Here is a 21192-nt window from a genome sequence, read left to right on the forward strand (position 1 = left end):
AGCACTGGCCTTGGATTCAGGAGGACCTGAGTTCAAATCCAGCCTCAGACACTTGATACTTACTACCTGTGTGACCTTGGCCAAGTCACTTCACCCTCATTGCCCCACAAAAAAAAAAAAAAAGATTCTATGTAAAAATGTTTTGTGTTTGCATACCTGATAGTATGATTTTACATACACTATTTTTTTTTAATTTTTTAATTCAAAATTCAAATGTGGGTTTAATTCAGTTAAACAACATCAGGTGACTACTGCATGCACAGGACTAGGTTCTTTGGGATACAAACACAAAAAAATAAACAGTCTCTGCCCTCATGGAATATATAATCTGCTAAAGAATATAAGTAAATACCAAAGTAGTTTGGGGAAGAAGTAGATATTAACAACTGAGTAGGATTCAGGGAAGAGGTAACATCCGAGTTGGATTCTATTAGGTGAATATAAAGAGTACAAGCAAAGGAAGTGCCTTGTTCAGTTTTACCTAGAGCCTGGCACATAGTATGCATTTAAAGATACATAATGATTGCTTAGAGGAAGGAAATGGAATGTCAGGGTCAGGAATTAGCTGGTAGTTCAGTTTGAATGGAGTGGAGAGTTCATGAAGGGAAAATGTCCAGAAAGCTAGATTGAGCTTGGATTGTGGAGGTTGTTGAAGTAACAATAAAAAGTCCCTGAAATTCTGTTTTATTTTTGTTGTTGTTGGGTTGATGGTGTTTTTCTCATTATGGAAACAACAGGGTCCAACTTGTGTCTTAAAAAAGAGTATATACAATAAGTAGATTAGAGAGGAAAAAGACTAGAAGCTGGAAGATCAATTAGGAAACTATTACAAAAGTCTAGGCAAAAGTGAGGTTTACTGGTGTCCCTGTTAAAGTAGAGAAAGTGGAATGAATGTCAGAAATATAGTAGAAGTAATACGGAAATGTTTTACGTGATTGCACATGTATAACCTATATTGGATTTTTTGCTATTTCAGGGAGGGAGGGATAGAATATGTAACTCAAAATTTTGTAAATGTTGAAAAATTGTTTAAATATGTAATTGGGGGAAGAGAAAATGTTGTTTAAAAAAGAAATGTAGTAGGGGTAGGATTGCTAACACCAAGGAACTAATTTGATAAAAGAGGGAGGGGGTGAGAAGATTCTAGATTGCCTCAAATATCACTTTTGACCTTAAGTTTCCATAACTTTTATTGTGTGTGTGTGTTTATAACTGATCATTTTCTTTTTTTTTCCTGTACGTGTTTAATTTTAATGAAGCAAGAATTAGCTAGGAGAGACTATAAGAGAGAATATGTGTGACAATGGTCCTAATTGTTTAAATCGCTTATGGTGCCCTATCCTATCTTGGTGATCTTGTTCCATTAATATTTTAATATGTCGTCTTTTTTTTTTTTTTTTTTTTTTTTTTTTTTAGTGAGGCAATTGGGGTTAAGTGACTTGCCCAGGGTCACACAGCTAGTAAGTGTTAAGTGTCTGAGGCCGGATTTGAACTCAGTACTCTTGACTCCAAGCCCGGTGCTCTATCCACTGCACCACCTAGCTGCCCCTTAATATGTCTTCTTAGAACTAAAGTTAAACAATTTATAGGAACTGTTTTGAAGGCTCCTGAATTAGCCTGATGTTGAAACTTTGAAAAGTAGGGTATCAAATATCCACTACTTAAGTGAACTAAAATAGGAATGTACATGTGTATAATTTGTTATAGCCTACATTAATTAAACTTATTTTTCCCACATTAAAGAAATAGGAATTGGAATGTGTCTGTATTATATTAGTCACATAGCAAAATAAGCCTTTCTCTGAAGAAATTAGATAATTTAGAGAATGAATTGTATCATTAAGGTTCTTTCCCCCATTCCAGTGCACTATCTTAAGTTATTAGGAGAGAGACTATAAGGGGAATAGCCTAAGTCATTAGGAAATAGAAGTAATTATGGAAGCTGGATTGGTCTTCATAAATAGTAAAATAGCTTATTTGTAGGAGAAAGAAGGCAAGTGTACAGGTACTTAATCCATTCATTTGTAGCCCTGAATCACTAAGGCCAGTCCTTGTTTTAATGTAAGATACCTGCTTCTCTTAAAAAAGAGAGAATTCTGCTTTCTCCTCCATGGTAGTGCTCCCTACTCCTTTCCCAGCTTTATCTGAATCTTCTGACTGAGGAGCAGCATCAATAAAATGACACAGTTTTCTATTCTGGCCTTTTTTATCCTTTCATGTTCTTGAACACCAAGAGTACTCAAACATAATAGTCAGAAAGGTAGTTGAATAATTCAAGCTGTGAGCTAATGGTTTATACTGTTTGGCACGTCTTACTTAGTGAAAATGTAGTTGAACCAATAACATTTATATTTGGCTTTCTGGTAAGACATTTTTTATTGTACAAGTAAAAATTGTTGCTTTACTTTGAAAACTATGATTTCTCATATAAGCTTTTCCCAACCCTCCCCCTTCCAAAAAAAAAGAAGACAGCAGAATTTGGGAAAGGGAACTGATTGAAATTTTAAGTGAAATATCTTGAACTAAGATATGTTGGTATTGAGCTGTTTCTGAACAAATTCGAGATGTGGGTACAGCCTGAACAGAATTGAGAGAATGTTTAATTGAAGAATAGAAAGAATTTTATATTGAAACTATTTTTTTTTGCTACAGCTAAATACATAGTTATCTTTTTATAAAGGTTAGTAGTAGATTAGGAGTTTAACCCAAGACTTCTTGAAATTTTAAAAAATGCATGGGGGCAGCTAGGTGGTACAGTGGATAAAGCACCAGCCCTGGATTCAGGAGGACCTGAGTTCAAATATGGCCTCAGACACTTGACACTTAATAGCTCTGTGACCCTGGGCAAGTCACTTAACCCCAATTGCCTCAACCAAAAAAAAAATGCTTGGAACAATATGATTCACTAAGGTATACAAATAACACTTTAAGAAAAATTGAGTGGCTTCAGAGACAATATCAAATCAGGAATAGAGGCCTGGATCCTGATCTTTCCCAAATGAAAATCACATTAGCAGGTGACAGTGTGACTTGACTTGACCATTCTGCTCTGTAAAATGCGGATGTTCCTTCTCGCTCAGCAACATGGTAAACATCAGGAGTGATCTATATGCTTGACTTAGAGACAGTAAAAATAGCACATAGAATGGTTTAAATCTAGTATCTGGTGCTTGCCACATATTACTTTGGGACAAGTCACTTGCTCTCTGTTTCCTCATCTCATTAAAATAAGAAAATATTGTTTTCACATAAAATATATAGTTTGTAGACAGTTTGAATATTTATAATACTCAATATAGCTTAGTCATTCACAGTTTCAAATAATATTGAGGTTACTGGATACAATGTTCTCTTGGTTCTATTCATCACTCTTCATTTCATGTTAGGTTTCCATGTGTGGTTTTTTTTTCTAAAATCAACCTGCTCATCATTTCTTACAACACAATAATATTCCATCATAATCATATACCACAACTTGATTAGCCATTCCCCAATTGATGGGCATCCCTTCAGTTTCTGGTTCTTTGTCACCACAAAGAAAGTTGCTATAAATATTTTAGAATTTTTCTTTTTTTCCCAGACCACCTTGGGAAACAAACCTAATAGTGGTATTGCTAGGTCAAAGGGTATATACACAGTTTTAAAAGTCTTTGGGCATAATTCCAGATTACTCCCCAAAATGGTTGGATCAGTTCATAGTTCCACCAGCTGTGTATTAATTACTGTCCCAATTTTCCACATCCCCAACAATATTTGTCATTTTCCTCTTCTGTTATTTTAGCCTATCTGGAGAAATATAATTTTAAGCAAAAATACTCATTAGACTCATAAACCACAGTTATTTGTGTTTTGACATAGAGGTAAATAACAAACCTAGAAACTTTTCCTGCAGACAGTTCTAAGAAGTTAAAAAAGTTAAATTGCAATTTCATTCTCATCATTATATCTTACAGATTGTTAGGGTAATCATTTGAAAAACTTTCTTAAATTCTTCTTTTGGCTTACAAATATTTTATTTATTTTCTCCACTTTTTATTTCTTTGAAAATCTTTTTCCCTCTGTTTATACAAAAGTGAAATTGATTTTGCAGATTGTTATCTGGTTCCAGTCTGGATGGAGTAACTAATTTATTTACAGGTTAAAACATATGCACTGACAAAAATCAAAACAAAACCTTTTTACCTGTTTGGAAATTTGAGAGGTGATCATAGTCTCTGATGTCCTAATATTTTCAGGCATAATTATGTGCCCCCTCACTGGATATTTAACAAATAATTCCTTGAATATTAAATGTTTTTAATCTCATAGAAAAAGAAAGAAAGAAAACCTATAATAACCTTAAATAGAGATTTAAAAGCAATTCATCTGGGCTTTGAAAAGAGAATGATTCTGTTTAAAGAAATATTCTCAGTTACAGTTAGGATGAGTGTAATAAGAAAAACTTTGTAATAGAAATGCTCTCATATGCTTTTTAGGTGATTTAATCATAATTTTCCAAAGTAGCTTAGTATTAAGGATTATTGTACACACAAAAGACAGGTAGAGGGGGCACCTAGTTGGTGCAGTGGATAAAGCACGGGCCCTGGATTCAGGAGTACCTGAGTTCAAATCCAACCTCAGACACTTGACACTTAACTAGCTATGTGACCCTGGGCAAGTCACTTAACCCTCATTGCCCTGGGGGGTGTGGAGAAGGAGGAAATAGATTATTTAGGGGCAGCTAGGTGGTGTAGTGCATAGAGCACTGGCCCTGGATTCAGGAGGACCTGAATTCAAATCCTCAAATCCGGCCTCAGACACTTTACACTTACTAGCTGTGTGACCCTGGGCAAGTCACTTAACCCCATTTGCCTCACCCAAAAAAGAAAAAAGAAAGAAAGACAAGTAGAAAACTCACCAGACTCAAGACTGGAGAGAATATTCTAAAATTTTGCCACTGATTCTGGGTAAGGGAATAAATATTTTAATAGTGCCTGCTGGCACTGTGTTAAAGCTTCACAAGTATTGTGTCATTTGCTCTTCATAAAAACCCTGCAAAAGTTGTTTTTATTATTCCCATTTATAATTAAGGAATCTGAGGAAGATTCAGGTTAAATGACTTGTCCAGGGTCACAGAGCTAATAAGTGCCTACGGCTAGTTTTGAACCTAGCTCTTCTGCCTCCAGGTCAAGAGCTCTATCCAATGCACCACCTAGATGCTTCAGACATAGTTTCTGACCTTGTAGTTATGGAGGAGTCTTGCTTTTTCCAAGCCTCAGTTTCTTTATCTGTAAGGTAGAGATAATATACAATATTACCTCATAGGGTTGTTAGGAAGATAACGCCTCGTAAACTTTAGTGTTACATAAATATCAATTAGGAAACCATTAATTTCATACTGGTGGAAGTTCCTGAACTTTATCTAGCTGTTTTGTAGATGAATATTGTTGGTTCCAGTGAGGACTGAATGAGATGGTGTGGGCATTCTGGAATTCTTCGTGAATTGGGCCAGTGAAATTCCATATCCACTCATAGAGAAATAACATCTAACTTAGTGGTGGAAAAACAATGTTAACATTTTTATTCATCTATGAAGAACAGTATCAATATACAGATACATTATCATGCCCTACATATTTTGGATTTGAACTATCATTAAACATTATTTATTTTTTGTGTAGTGTTCACAATTTAGAGAGAAATGATCCCTAATTTCAGGGTCTTTTTCATTCTAACAGTATCAGCACCTTAAAAAAAGATTAATGATGCTTCATGTAACATTTATGAAAAAATATTTATAACTACATATACATTGTGAAATTTTTAGTATGCATTGTGAATTTTTAAAATCCCATATAGCATGATTTTCATGCAGATATGAATACCATCCTCTTTGTCTTAAAATTATGTTCTTCCTGTATTTTCATATATATTTAGCAGTTAAAGATTAAAATGAGAAGATAAAGTAACACCTGCAAAACCTAGAAAAGAAGGAACTGTATTTTAATCTTTACCATGTATGGTTAAACTTTGTGCCACCATAACAAAAACCTTAAATACATGTTATTTGAATATATGATTGAAAATTTTCTCAATATTTTGATTGAAGGATCATATATATGTATTTATATATATATATTTATGTATGTATGTATATGTATGTGGAGAGAGAGAGAGTGAGAGTGAGAGAGAGAGAAAGAGAGAGAGAGAGTTATTTTCCAGTAGTTGTGGGTAGTAGGTTTTACTGGATCATTTTCAGCCCCTTAGTAACCCTTAGGAATATGGTACATCATGAATTTGTTAGATGGTTTGCTTTTAAAAATGTAATTTTATTCCAGGTTGTAGGTATGTCTGAGCAAAGCCGATTCCTTCTTGGAATCAAACTCATGTTCTTGTCCAGATTGGCACCAACTAAACAACTAAAGTAATTCATCAAGACTCTTTTAAAGCTTTTATAGCATTTATGTTGAACTGCATTTCCATCTAAACCCAAGAAGTATAAAGTGTTCTATACCTTCTTGATAAGTCTCTATACTTTAGAATGTATTCAGCCAATCTTAGGGGTTTTTTTTTTCCTAGAGAAGGTAAATAACTTTTAAATTTGTAGACCAAATATTCTAGTGCATTACTAGGTACAGCTAGCTAATAACTCTGGCAATTAGATGATAATTTTTCATTAAATAAAATGGTCAATATAATAGAAAATATTAATTGTTAAGGTTTCTACCCACAGTTTCTAGTCACATAACTCCTGGTTTTATTAGAATTGTGCTATAAAGAGACTCTGTGCAATTAGGTCTACTGCAAAGTTGTCCACATTTGAAGAAAATCTACTCATTCAAAACATGGGGTAGAAAAGAGACACCATCTTTTCACCTTCCTTTTTCTTCATCAGTTTAATTTTTTTTCATTATTACACCTAACTCACATCATTTTTCTTTAGCAGGGTTTCCTGTCTTTGCAAGGAGACTTAATCTTCTCCATTATTTATTTGACAAAATGACTATTTCCTACTCTCTGAGAGCTTGGAATCTAGAGGGAGAGAAGACTATATATAAAATATAGCTGTAAAGAAACATACAGCGAGTCTTTTTTAATAGGAAAAGAAAAAAGATATCACTAAAGTTTAAGTATCACTGGATTTTAGAGGAGGGTGAGAGGTCATTTCCAGATGCTTCTGATTTTCATTGACTCAAATCACAGTAAGAATACTTAATGAGAACCACTGCTGGGGTTACCAATGGGAACAAAGTGCAGATATTTTCAAGAAAGCTTATTCAATTGGCCTGTAATGGCATGGGTTGTAGTCAGAACATGAAATTGATTCAGGATTTCCCCTATCACCATAGGTACTGTCAGCTTTATATATTGTTCCATCTTTTCTCTCAGTATTGGTGAAGAATGAGACCATATTTTTGCCAGTGTGTGGGAAGAGAGGTCTGAATGGTGAAGGCATCTTAATAACACTTATAAACGCCTTTCTGGGTTCTGATAAACATAAGGGCTGATTTTGCTTCCAAGGAGGCTGTGATATAATAATGTTTAACTCTCTTCTTTTTACAGTGGGTAAACCTCACAAGTGCAACTACTGTGGACGAAGCTACAAGCAGCGCAGTTCACTGGAAGAACATAAGGAACGTTGCCACAATTATCTTCAGAATGTCAGTATGGAGGCTTCTGGGCAGGTCATGAGTCACCATGGTGGGTGGAAATGACATTCAGGACTTTTTATTTACTCCTGTACCACAACTTTTGTGGTTCTGTTTTTCTCATTTAATTTGTTTCCCTAAAGATTCAAATAACATCTAATTCTGTTAACATTATAATCATCTTGGGGTATTTTCTTCAGGTATAAATTTCTCCTTCACATATTAGAAGTTAAATCGAGCCTTTGTCTTCTTCACAAATCATGTGTTTTGTGATTTTTCAAAAGGTGGTATAAATAGGCAAAATGATTTAGCATGCTTTGGACTTTGGGATCTGTGATTGTACCGTGGGACTGCCACATGAGACTAGAAAGATGGGCAACCCTTTTTCCTGTTGGCTGAACCATGGCCTTTAGAAAAGTGCCAAACAAGTCTTAGGTTTTTCAAAAGAATGAATTGGTTTAAGGTAAAGTTTATGTGCATTTTTTACTATCTCAATTATTCGGGTAATTAAAGATACAACAAAGTAATTTTTACAATTCAGCTAAGTAATTTTTGAACTTTTTTTTTTGCAAAAAAAAAAATGTCAAGATTGATTAATCAGTTTGTTTTATGGGAATTAATCCACACTGTAGCCCAGAACTAGGCACACATACATGAAATGAAGGACCACAACATCCAAAACACAATAGTGGTGGTTTTTGTTCGTTTGTTTTGCCAATTATGTAGAAAGATACTTGGATTTTATAATGCCAAGGAAATAAGTTATTTCTTAATTATTAAGGTAGACTTTTAGGACTATCTCCCATATAAATAAAAAGTAACTTCATATATTTAGATTTAGAGATTTTTGCCACTTTCTTACTCATTGGCTACCAAAAATTGCTAATATATTTTAATGGAAAATGTCAATATTTTTATGTTTTAAATGACTGTTACATTTTTATCTTTTTTACCTTTGATTTATTTGGGATGGAATAGAATATTATTTTTATTTTTTAATGACATTTGTGGAGATCAACTGTAAAATCTGATTTTTCACAGTCACATTTCTTTCAGGGATTTTCTTTAGTCCTACTTTAGGGAAAGTTCTAAAATTTGACAGGAGGGTTCTTGTCTTTTGTAAAATATCTGATGTAGAACTTTGAGATAATACCATATGTAGTTATTTACATATGGGATAACACATGTCAAGTGTTTTGCAAACCTTAAAGCGCAATATAAATGCTATTATTAGCTACTATTATTTGACTTGAGCAACAAGTGATAAACTATTGGCATACAGGTATGTTTGTCTATCTTAAATGACTGAGGATTATGTATTTATATGATCAGAAGAGACACACTGGGCTTCCTTCTTCCCTAACACATTAATCAGTCTATAGTAATAAGCTAAATATTGTGAAAGAGTGTTAGCATAATGTGCTAGGGTAGCACTTATACAGAGTGATGTGCTAATTACTTGAAAGAATTAATGCCACCTGTCTTACTACCTGTGACTGCACTGGAGAGAATCTGACATTTTGTTTTTGAAAACCAGATGGTTCTTTGACTACATATAATTTGGTTTCCTTTAGTCCTCTAGCATTTCCTTAGAATCCATTACAAATACCAGTTATCCCTAGAGGAACAGATGTTGGGAGATTCCTGGAATATTTTATTGCTTTCTTTGACCTTAGGAGAATCTGAAGTCAGCTGTTTAAAAAACTGTTCAGGAGCTGTTATTAAAACAGGTTTGGGAATACTTGGAAAAACACAGTTTTGCTCAAAAATTGTTGATTGCATACATATTTAGTATCCTAGTCCCATGCCTAAATTGGACTATTTTGTACACATTTACTTTACCCCCCCACTCACCCACCTCCACTGTGTTCTGTCGGCCTGTGTTATTATCCACACTTGCACATAGGAAATGCTAAGTTACTGTTTGTTGAATTTGGAGTTGGTTTAGGAAATTCAGGGAGGTATAACATATAGCACTGGATTTGAAGTCGCATGACCTGGATTTGAACTTTGTCTCAAACTATGATTCCATTATTTAACCTCTCTGAGCCTAGGGAAGCCCTGAAGTATTATTTAAATTGAGTTCTTATTATTTAGAAGGATGCCAGAGATCTTACACTGTGTGTCAGTGGCATTCGTAGACAAGTAATATTGAAGAGAGGGGAATGGGAAAAAGAGGACAAAAAAAGAGATGGGGAGCAGCCCTTCTGGCTACCTGGCTCCTCCCCTTGCTCCCCTCTCCTGAATATTTTCCTATATAAGTAAAACCATCACTGAAGAAGGGGTGAAAGTCAATTAGGCAGGAGATAAGAACCCAGACTAGGGATTTAACTGTGAAATGAACAATTTTTGTTTTGATTCAATTTTACTTTTCCAAATGTGAAGGCAAAGCACCTCAGGCATATGTGAGATTCATCACAGGTGATTCTAGTTTATCCACAGTTTCTCCATGGCAAAACTTTTTATAAAAAGGTTATTCTGTTGATTATCCTCTGGCTCTGCATAATGAAGTCATCTGTAGACTATTTGCTGTTTCTTCTACAGAGATTCATAGAATATTAGAGGTGTGAGTTAAGAGAGCAGATATCAAGTGGAGTGCTTCTCAAACTTTGCCACAGTGGCAGAACCCTTGGCCACAACAGCACAGAAGGACCATCTCTAAGACACTGATGGAATCGCAGATCTTTTGAGGGACTTTAAGTATCAGAGAAGTAAATCTACCAACATAGATGAGCATTGAAATAAATTAACCCTTGTTCTAGAAATTGCCTGAATGTGAATGATAAAACTATGCTTCTAGCTCTCATAGTTACTTGCACTTGAATTATACATTTTACTCATTAGCTTCAGTTTATATACTTTTTTTTTTCTATCAAGCTGCTCTACCCCTCCTGTCTAGCATGCTTTGGGGCTACTTTTTCCAACCATCAGTTGATGTGTACTCAGGGAATACAATCTGTCTTCTGTATTTGCCAAAGCAAAAGATAATCATTAAGGTAAATCAACCTATTAACAAAAGTAATTTAGCATTGACTCAGCTTTCATTTTTGGTGTAATCTCTGTTTATTTATCTATTCTAGCTTTTACATTTTTCCGGGGTATCACTGCTTAATCATAAACATTTCATTTGTTTACCAACTGAACAAAATACCCATCTTCCTGCTATAACTCCTTTTACCACATATTATAGACCTTCTGGCAAGCTTGCCTTTTTTTTATTTTTTCAATTTCATCATTCAATCAACAATATATTAAGTGCCTACTATGTGTCAGGTACTGTTTTTTACATTAGGAATACAGAGACAAAAATTAAATAATCTCTCCTGTTCTCAAAAGTTTACATACTATTTGGGGGAGATAAAATCTACATATGTTAGTATAAATAGAAATAACATATGCCAAATAAATAGAAAATAAATACAAGGTGGTTAAATATAATGCAGTTTGAAGATGAAGATAACTAATACTTGGCAGGATCAAGAAAGGTATTGGTATTTATGCTAAATCTTGAAAAAATTTAGGGAGTCTGTGAAGGAAATTAAGGAAGGAAGGAGAGAGTCCTTCCCAGATATGGTGAATTAATGATCTAAGGAAAAGGTAAAGAGAGAGGATAGATTACAATTGTGAGGAACAGAAAGAAATCCAGTTTTTCAGGATTATAGGTTGTAGAAGAGGGAGTGGTTTTTAGTAAGGCTAGAAAGATAGGTTGAGGCTAGATTATGAAGGGCTTTACAAGCTAAACAGAGAAGTCTATTTTCATCTTACAGGTATTTGAGAGTCACTTGAGTTTATTGAGAAGGGGAGTGACAGAACTGCACTAAAGAAATTACTTTGGCAGCTCTATGAAGGATGGATTGGAGTGAAGTGGAGAGAGGTGGGGAGACCAATTAGAAAGCAACTACAATAGTTACAAAGATAGATGAAGAGATCTTGAATTAAGGTAGTGTCTGTGTGAATGCAAAGAGTTGGATACAAAACAGATTGTGGAGGTGAAGTTGAGAATATTTGGCAACTGTTGAGATCATGTGGGATGAGAGAGAATGAAGAATTAATGAGGACACCAAGTTTTTTTTTTTTTGGAGAGGGGAGCATATGATGAATTCTGTTTTAGGTATGTTGAATTTGTGATGTCATGGGGCCAGCAAGTTTGAAATGTTGTGTAGGTAGTTGGTGATGTGAGATTGCAAAGAAATTTGGTCTGAATACATAGATCTGTTACTCCTCTTTGTAGACATCATAATTAAATCAATTGAAACTGCTTAGATCACTGGGAGGGAGGGAGGGAAGGAGAGAGAGAGAGAGAGAGAGAGAGAGAGAGAGAGAGAGAGAGAGAGAGAGAGAGAGAGAGAGAGAGAAGGGAGAAAAGAGAAGCAGGTCCAATGTAGAGCCTTCGGATATATATCCACAGGTAAGGGTGAGATATGGCTGATGATCCAGCAAAAGAAAGAACTGAGAGCAGTGTCATCAAACACCTAAATCAAAAATATCTAAGAGGAGAAGGTCTATAACAGCAGCATTAAGAACAGAAGCCTTATATAAATATCTAATTTAACCATTACAACAACCCTGTGAGATAAATATTCTCAATATGTCCAACTTACATATGGGGAAACTCAGGCCTCAAGGTCATACAGTAAGTATCTGAGGCAGGATTTGATGTCAGGTTGTGCTGATTCCAAGTATATCACTCTACTATGTCTACTACACTAAGCTGCCTTGGTCTTAGAATAAAATACACATATACACACACATACAAAAACATCAAGTTCTCATTAGTTAGACTAAAAAATCTGGCAATTAAGAAATCGAGCATCTAGCCTCACAGTTAAACTCTTCAGATAAAATTAACAGACAGACAGACAGACAAGAGACACATGAATATATGAGACAGAGATATACAGACAGACAAGATGGATTAGTGATTGATACTTATTTCTGTTATGACATTTTAAAGAAACAAAATTCTGTGTTTGAAGTTTGTATTCAAATTGCTTAGGGCAAACTCTCCCCAGTTTGTAATGAAAGAAGACCGTGACAGAAAACTTTCCTTTCATATATTCTTAAGGTTCTCATAGTAATAATAGGAAAGAGGGAGCATGTCATAATAGATAAAGGCAGTTTAAAGTCAAATCCCACCTCTCATCTGTACAAGGTATGTGACCATGTCTAAATCATGCAGACTCATCATCACAGGCAGTAAGTTTCAGAGTCACCCGTCTATATTGATGGGAAAAGTTTCTACACTTAGAATTCCCTACACTTATGAATCAGTGATGCAGACCAACTTCTTCATTACTACCACCCTCATCCAAAACCAAAAGAATATGAAAGGAAGAATTTAAGAAATTAAGATCCTTGCCTATTTATCTTACGTGTTTTAAAAATAGGTTATAAGCAAGATGCTTCATAGAAAATAGCAGAATTCTTGATGTGTCCTTAGATGGGAACTTTTATTTCATGAAATATGCATCCTTGAACATTCTGATGAGGTATGTTGAATTCTCTGAAAAAGGAAACAAAAAAACGGTTGAAGAATTTATACTGGCTTTTCGAAATTGTGTACTTATGACTTGATCAGTGTCATCAGTCATGAAGAGTTTTTTGATATGGTAGAAACAGAATTAAAGTTAAAACAATTAACAGAATTATTAGTGTTATTAGGCATTTTTGTTTAGTTCATATTGAAGCTAAGCTGAGTATAAATTTAGTGGATGACTATGGTGTGTGCAATGCTGTCCCTCACCCCCCAGTTTCATTTTGAGTATTGGGCATGTACAGATAGAAAAAACTCAAGGCAATACTTGTAGCAAAACTGTCCATTTTTACATTATTCATTTCCAAAATAATTAATTTAATCAACTTGGGACAAAACTCAGTTCTACTTTTGAGAAAAATAATGAACTTGTTGTTTTTCTCTTCTATCTCAGGATTTCATTAGAAATAAAAGTTGATAGGAAAAAATTGGCTCATAAACTGCACTGCATTTAGGAAGTAGCCTCCTAAGTGTTGCTTGGTTTCTAATTTCATCACAACTTTTTTTTTCAGTTTAATGTCTACTTTGCAAATTCCCTTACCCTTCATGGCCTTCTGTAAATTGCATAGCAGCAACAAATTTTCTATAACCCATCTGATCCGAGTACATATAGGTTAGTCATATTCAGAGAAAATGATTCTATATTCCCTTGAACCTGCCCCACATTTAAGTCTTTTCCCCAACTCTACTTTTGATTTTGGCAAATTTAGCAATCTGCATTGGCTATTAAATAGGTCACCTGCATTGTGCAGTGAATTTTCTCAACTTTCGTCTCTTGCTTTCCCACTTCATTTTTGCTGGTGCCAGCTGGATTCCCTTGCAAGTGAGAAGCCATTGTGTTTCTCAGTGGGAGCATCCTGTACAAATGAAAGCAGTGGAGTAAATCATTTTACAGTGCAGGCTGAATCCTGAGGCACAACGCGCATGGTTTTCCAAATAGGACTGGCATAAGTGCAAGCGGAAAGCCTGGGGGGAAGGGTATGGGGGGGGGCACTAGATTGTTAGACTCTTTATTGTGAACATTGGCTGTGAAAGTTTATCTGAACTGCTACAGACGTTCATCTTCTCCTTCAGTTAAGGTTCTCTGACAGTCAAAAGGAGTTCTTTTCTACGCACTTTGTTTGCCTAATGTTGTGCCAACAAACATCTGCATGCTTAAGATCAGCTACTCATTGGACCACAGTGATTGTAGAGGAAGACTGTTAGCTCCAGAAGAATGAGATGAAGGGGAAGCAGCAGGGAATTCTGGCCACAAGAATTAGAGCAGTAGTTCAGTAAACCATTTTAAAACATCGTTTTAGACCACTGAAGAACTTTCTTTGATGTAAATCACAACAATAAAGCAGCTATGATTTATTAAGCATGGCAACATGTAGAATTGGAACTTTTTCATGAAAACTGCTTTCTAGAGGCATTCAAATGAATGGCAGCAAGGTAAGGGCCCTACAGGCTCAGGCACCAAAATAGCGAACCTCTCTTTCTATTAGGAAATACCTGAAAGGTAAAATTATACATGTACTGGGATGCTACTATGTATCACTGCAAAGGTTATTCAGCTGATATAAATTCTTTTTAAAATTAAACCCAAAAACTTTTAAAACAGTGTAGTATGTCTTAAAGTAGTATTAATTTTAATCAATCTTTTAAAAAAACATTTTCAGAATAAGATGAAATACGAGATTAATGTATTTGCCAACAAGAGGTAATAGTTCATATCATTGATCCAAGCAAGATTGCTGAATAAAATTTGCCTTCTGTGTATAGTAAAACACTGGAAACCAAATGCATATTTTAGTGAATACCTTAATGAACATGTTTGTCTTCTTGCTACTTGTTTGGGTGCACCTTTCAACAATCACATCTTTCTAGGCTTTTTTTCACAGTTCTCTTTCTTTTTATTTATAAAAAGATTTATCTGATGTAATTTCTTGGTTTTATGTAGTACCTCCTATGGAAGATTGTAAGGAACAAGAGCCTGTGATGGACAACAATATTTCTCTGGTGCCTTTTGAGAGACCTGCTGTCATAGAGAAGCTAACAGGAAATATGGGAAAACGTAAAAGCTCCACCCCACAGAAGTTTGTGGGTAAGCTTGCCAAATACCTTTTACAATAACATTTTTTAATAATCTCAATGCACAAGTATAAACTCCCCTTATTTTTCAGTTTTAAGTAGATTTAAAGGTATGAAAGAAATAACCTAAAAAAATAAGGTATGTAAGTAACATGAAGTAACTAAAGGTGGGACTAAAATAATCGCTCTCAAATAAAATCACATTTGAGCAGTGACCTGGGATAATAAAATGTTAAGTGGTATTTGTGTGTGTGTGTGTGTGTGTGTGTGTGTGTGTGTGTGTGTGTAAACTTGAAGGAAGAAACTAAATATTTTCTGAACTTGTATAAACGAAAGGTATTCTATCCCAATTGTATTTTCTTTGAAATCCTAGTTTCAACCCTGCTAGTTTATAAAATCTTGTGTTGTAATATTTTACATTAAATGAAAGAGAAATATAGAATCTGGTCTTAAAACTTAGAAAAGACAGGGTCTGAAATCTAATGCATTAATGGATATCCAAGATATGTCATGCCTATATGTATCGTCCACAGAACCAAATTATGTTTTATATTTAAATGCCCTTTATACACACAAATGGTTATCATAAAATCGTATGACTTACATATACATCAATGGTGAATCAAATAATGAGGCATATCCTCAATTCCTATTATAGCACTTTTTCACCATTTATATTAGTGCATCAGAGGAAGAAAACTAGTCTGAACCCCTAGTTTTTGTCAACCCTGATCAGCTCAATCTAAATTTAATGGGATCCTTTAAAGAATTTTTATTATCGAAAACCATACCTTGCTTTAACTATTTAAATTCCAAATTTAGATTTTTAACTCTTTGGAGAAAAAGTGAAAGATGGTCTCTGAAGCAATAGGAGACAAAAGCATTTTTCATGGGCAATTCCTGTTTGAGAAAGTCAAATTCCTTCACTTTTTCCAACTCTGTAGGGTCCTTCTTTTCTAAATTTTAAAGAATCCAATGTATTATAATTATAAAATTATAAAATAATCCAAAGGTGAATGTGAGGGGGAAAGGGAGGATATTGACAAAGATCATCACAAAAATGCTGTGGAAGTGCCACGAAGTCTATATTGATGTTGGTTAAATATCTGTATCTATAGCTATAACCATGACATATCTAGGTTTGACATAGGACATATAGGTATAATATATCATGAATATATGATGAAATTATTAGATTTCTGACTAAAGGGGCAGCTAGGTGGCACAGTGGATAGAGCACCGAGCCTGGATTCAGGAGGACCTGAGTTCAAATCCAGCCTTAGACACTTGTCACTTAATAGCTGTGTGACCCTAGGTAAGTCACTTAACCCCAATTGCCTCACCAAAAAAAAAAAAAAAAGATTTCTGACTAAAATTTCTCTGAGTTCTAAGACTCAATTTTATATCTACCCCTGTTTAATATAGAGTATTATCTAGACATGGACACAGATATAGATATACAAAGAAAAGCTATAATAGAAGGTCTACTTTGAACTTGAGTTGACTCTTGCCATAGAGAAATCCCACTAAAATCCGTGGCAATTCATTCATAAAATTCATTTAACAACTTTTCACATAAAATTACTTAAAATTAAAACTGTTTAACTATATTCATAATATTATTTTGATATTACCTGGGTATAGAGAAGTACATCATTAAACACCTGCCCTCAAAAATCTTATACTAATTTGAAAGACTACATGTACACATGTGAAAAGTTAAATACCACTACAATTCCATTACACAAGAGATATCATGATAGCTACTACATGATTAAATATAAAATATTCCTAGGAAGGAAAGATCACTATGAATTGAAGTGCTAGTTAGGTCATGGAGGTCGTGGTCATGGATTAGATGCTGATATTTCAAGCACAATTGTTCATCCAGGAGAGGTTATGAACTTTGTAGAAAAAGAAAAACTCGTCCCTGCTATGGTGGAAACTAAGATTGCTTCAGCAATATTATTTGGATAATTACTACCTCTTTCTTATATTACCCAGTTCTTTTGTGTTTAGTCATATCTCTGTCTTAACCAGACACTCACTTGGTTCAAAGTGTTTACCTTTGTAGTCCTCAATGTATAAAATGGTTTTGCTCCAGAAAACTAATTTCCCAGTCTACTGTTAGGAACTTGGAACACATTTTCCCCTCGAAGTAATATTCTAAATGGTGGTTAGCTACCCATGCCAATCCCCCTAAAGCCTGTATGACTTAGAATATATCTAAAATGCAGCATTGTACAAGTAGTATTCTATAACTTAGTCACTACATATCATTTTTCTACATTAATAAAGCTGACATTTATACTTCTTGTATTGTGACAAAATATTTTATGACCCTTATTTCATTTGATGTTATCAAAGACCTTAGGAGTTAGTAGACGTATTATCTCTACTTTATTGTCAAGGAAACTGAGGGTCTAGACAAGTGACTTGTCTGTAGTCATATGGCTAATAACAGGAACTCTGAGAAGTGAGTCTAGATTTTTAAAAACAAGACAATACCTACTCTGTATGGGGGAAAAACATTCAAAATTCCAGTTTCATATGGTATGAATCCATTCACATTCATTTATTCATCCATCAATTATCAAGCTCTGGTTATGTGAAAGGAACTGTTAGGACAGTCCTTACCCTTGCCTCTCTACACACACAATCCATGATTTCCCCTCTTAGTTCAATTTAACAAAGCTGTGTTAGGCCTTTATTGTATGCAAAGCATTCTATTAGATGCCAAGGATACAAAGACAAAAAACAGTCCCTGCCCTCAGGCAGCTTACTTTCAACTTTGGTTATTGAACCTATCAGATGCAGCCAAGTAAATATAAAGTAGTTTTGAGGGGGGTGGGGAGGGAGGGAGGGAGAGAGAGAGTGCAAGCATAGTAACGATTGGAAAAAGCAGGAAACAGGTGCATCCTGAATTGTGCAAACTTTGGATTTTAAGAGAGAGGAAATACGGTATTCCGGGCATTGGAGACTTCGTATGCTAAGGTACCAAGAGTGAAAATGGAAGGCCATATACTGAAGACTACAATATACAATGTACAGTATGCAATAGGTGTGCTGGTAGTACACCTATTTTGACTAGAATGGAGAATTCTAATTTGGTCCTTACCATCCAGGTACTAGGAGCTACATTTACCTGACTTCCAAGATTCTGGTGGCTTGTATAAAGACAGGAATGAACACTGTGAGGGGATGGGAAGAAAAAGCAATGGGAGTAAGAATTTGGGGGAGTCTGTGGCTTTTCCTTTTGTAAATTCCATGGAGACTGTTCCAGGTCTTTCAGTTCCTTTTTTCTGGTCTTCAGACTTAGTGGTCCCATTTTACTTCCACAGTAAATTGCCCTTGCCTTCCAGCTTCTTTGTTCGTGTTTTTTTTCTTCCCATATCCACTGTTTTGAACCTAAAGTAAGGGCTCATATTTTCTAAAGGGTTTTTTTGTTTTGTTTTTAAAGGAAAATAATAGGAATTGGTCATAATGTAAAAGAGTTCTTAACCTCCACGTACTCTCCCACTCATATTTCTTCCATTCCCTTAAAGCTGAGGGCAAAGGGAAGGAGGAGTAAAGGAAGTTCCAAGTTGTAACAACATGGACTGCTACGCCTAGTTATTCACCAGCAACCACTTCAATATTTTACTTTTTTTTCTGGTTTTGAATTTGTTGATTACCACTCTTCATGACCACATTTCAGTGTTTTCACAGTCTTGGAGAGAACATGGTACCAATCAAATGGGATCATTTTCCTAAGGAAACAATAAAAGGAACAGGTTCCTTATTTGTTAAAATATACTCCACAAATAATGATCATTGAATTTCTTTTTTATAGTATTTTTCCCAATTATATGTAAAAGAGAGTTTTTAACATCCATTTTTGTAAGATTTTGAATTCCAAATTTTTTTCCTTTCCTCCCTTCCCTTCCCCCTCCCAAAGTCAGCAAGCAATCTGATATAGGTTATTAAATCATGTTAAATATTTCCTCATTAGTCATGTTGTGAGAGAAGAATCAGAAAGAGCAAAAGGAAAAAAAACACAAGAAAGAAGAAACAACAACAAAACAACAAAAAAGTAAAAATAGTATGTTTCAATCTGCATTCAGACTCTATAGTTCTTTTTCTGAATGTGGAGAGTATTTTCCATCATGGGTCTTTTGGCATTGTCTTTGATCATTGTATTGCTGAGAAGAGTCAAGTCTATCACAGTTTATCATCATACAATGTTACTATGTACAGTGTTCTCCTGGTTCTATTTACTTTACTCAGTATCAGTTCATGTAAGCCTTTCCAGGTTTTTCTGAAATCTGCCTCCTCATTGTTTCTTACGGCACATTCATATACCACAGCTTGTTCAGCCATTCCCCAATTGATGGGCATTCCCTCAATTTCCAATTATTTGCCACCACAGAAAGAGCAGCTATAAATATTTTTGTACATGTGAGTCCTTTTCCCTTTTTTATGATCTCTTTGTAATATAGACCTGGTACTGCTATTGCTGGGTCACAAGGTATATGTACAGTTTTATAGCCTTTTGGGCATGGTTCCAAATTGCTCTCCAGAATAGTTGGATTAGTTCACAACTCTACCAACAGTGCATTAATGTTCCAATTTTCCCACATCTTCTCTAACATTTATCATTTTCCTTTTTTTTTTCATATTACCCAATTGGATAGGTATGAGGTAGTACCTCAGAGAAAAATTTGCATTTTTCTAATCAGTAGCGATTGAGAATTTTTTTCATATGATGTAGATAGCTTTAACTTCTTCATCTGAAAACTGCCTATTCATATCCTTTGACCATTTTCAATTGGTGAATGACTTCTATTCTTATATATCTTATTCTGTTTTTTATATACTTTAGGAATGAGGCCCTTATCAGAAACACTGGCTATAAAAATTGTTTCCCAGCTTTCTGCTTTCCTTCTAATCTTGTTTGCATTGATTTTATCTGTACAAAAGCTTTCTAATTTAATGTAATCAAAATGATCCATTTTGCATTTCATAATATTCTGTCTCTCATCTTTGGTCATAAATTCTTCCCCTCTCCATAAATCTGACAGGTAAACTATTCCCTCCTTTTCTAATTTGCCTATGGTATCACCCTTTATGTCTAGGTCATATGCCCATTTTGACATTACTTTGGTATACGATTTAAGATGGTGGTGTAGACCTACTTTCTGCCATACTATTTTCCTGTTTTCCCAGAAGTTTTTGTCAGATAGTAAGTTCTTATCCCAGAGGCTAGAGTCTTTCGGTTTATCAAACAGGAGATTGCTATATTCAGTTACTACTGTGTTTTGTGTACCTGACCTATTCTGCTGATCCACCACTCTAGTGCCAAATAGTTTTGATGGTTGCCACTTTAAATATAGTTTTAGATCTGGTACATCTAGTCCACCTTCCTTTTTTTCATTAATTCCCTTGATATTCTTGACCTTTTGTTCTTCTAGATGAATTTTGTTACTATTGTTTTTTAGCCCTATGAAATAATTTTTGGCAGTTTGGTATGGCACCATTGAATTTCTTAAGAATTGTTTTTTACTTTTTAATATGTTAATACCACAAATTATATTCCTTAGCCATAATAAATGTTTTTTCATTGTCTTCTTGCTTCTTAACTTCATAGCTATAGACATGTATGTAAAATGAATAAATCTTATGAATCTTATCTTCGTTTCTTTGAGGTCTTTGGCATTAAAATAGCATTGGTTGGAAGTCATGCTATAATTTGGAATATTTTTCTTTAACTTTCTTTACCTTTAATTCCCACTCTAAGGTTCTTTCCCTAAGAAAGAAAAAAAAAAGAAAGTTAATCTATATCAGCTTTCTTGGGAAGAATGCTTTTATAATTCTTCCAGTATATACTTTTCTTGAGTAGAATTCTTGTACGTATGGCATCTTTCCAAAACAGTATACTGACATTTAGAAGGTCAGACATATTAGAAAAGGTATAAATAT

At 34.6% G+C, this 21192-nt stretch overlaps 1 protein-coding gene across 2 annotated transcripts in view; it reads left to right on the plus strand.

The window, feature by feature from the left end:
* Positions 1 to 21192, plus strand: part of IKZF2 (IKAROS family zinc finger 2) — a 193036-nt gene that overhangs the window by 167341 nt on the left and 4503 nt on the right. For both annotated transcript variants that reach the window (XM_043998565.1, XM_043998564.1), the window contains exons 6-7: positions 7543 to 7680; positions 15104 to 15247. In XM_043998565.1, the coding sequence (XP_043854500.1) occupies positions 7543 to 7680; positions 15104 to 15247 (282 nt within the window). The remainder of the gene's footprint in view (positions 1 to 7542; positions 7681 to 15103; positions 15248 to 21192) is intronic.

This window comes from Dromiciops gliroides, chromosome 3 (assembly GCF_019393635.1).
Source record: "Dromiciops gliroides isolate mDroGli1 chromosome 3, mDroGli1.pri, whole genome shotgun sequence".
In the NCBI taxonomy this organism is placed as follows: Eukaryota; Metazoa; Chordata; class Mammalia; order Microbiotheria; family Microbiotheriidae; genus Dromiciops; species Dromiciops gliroides.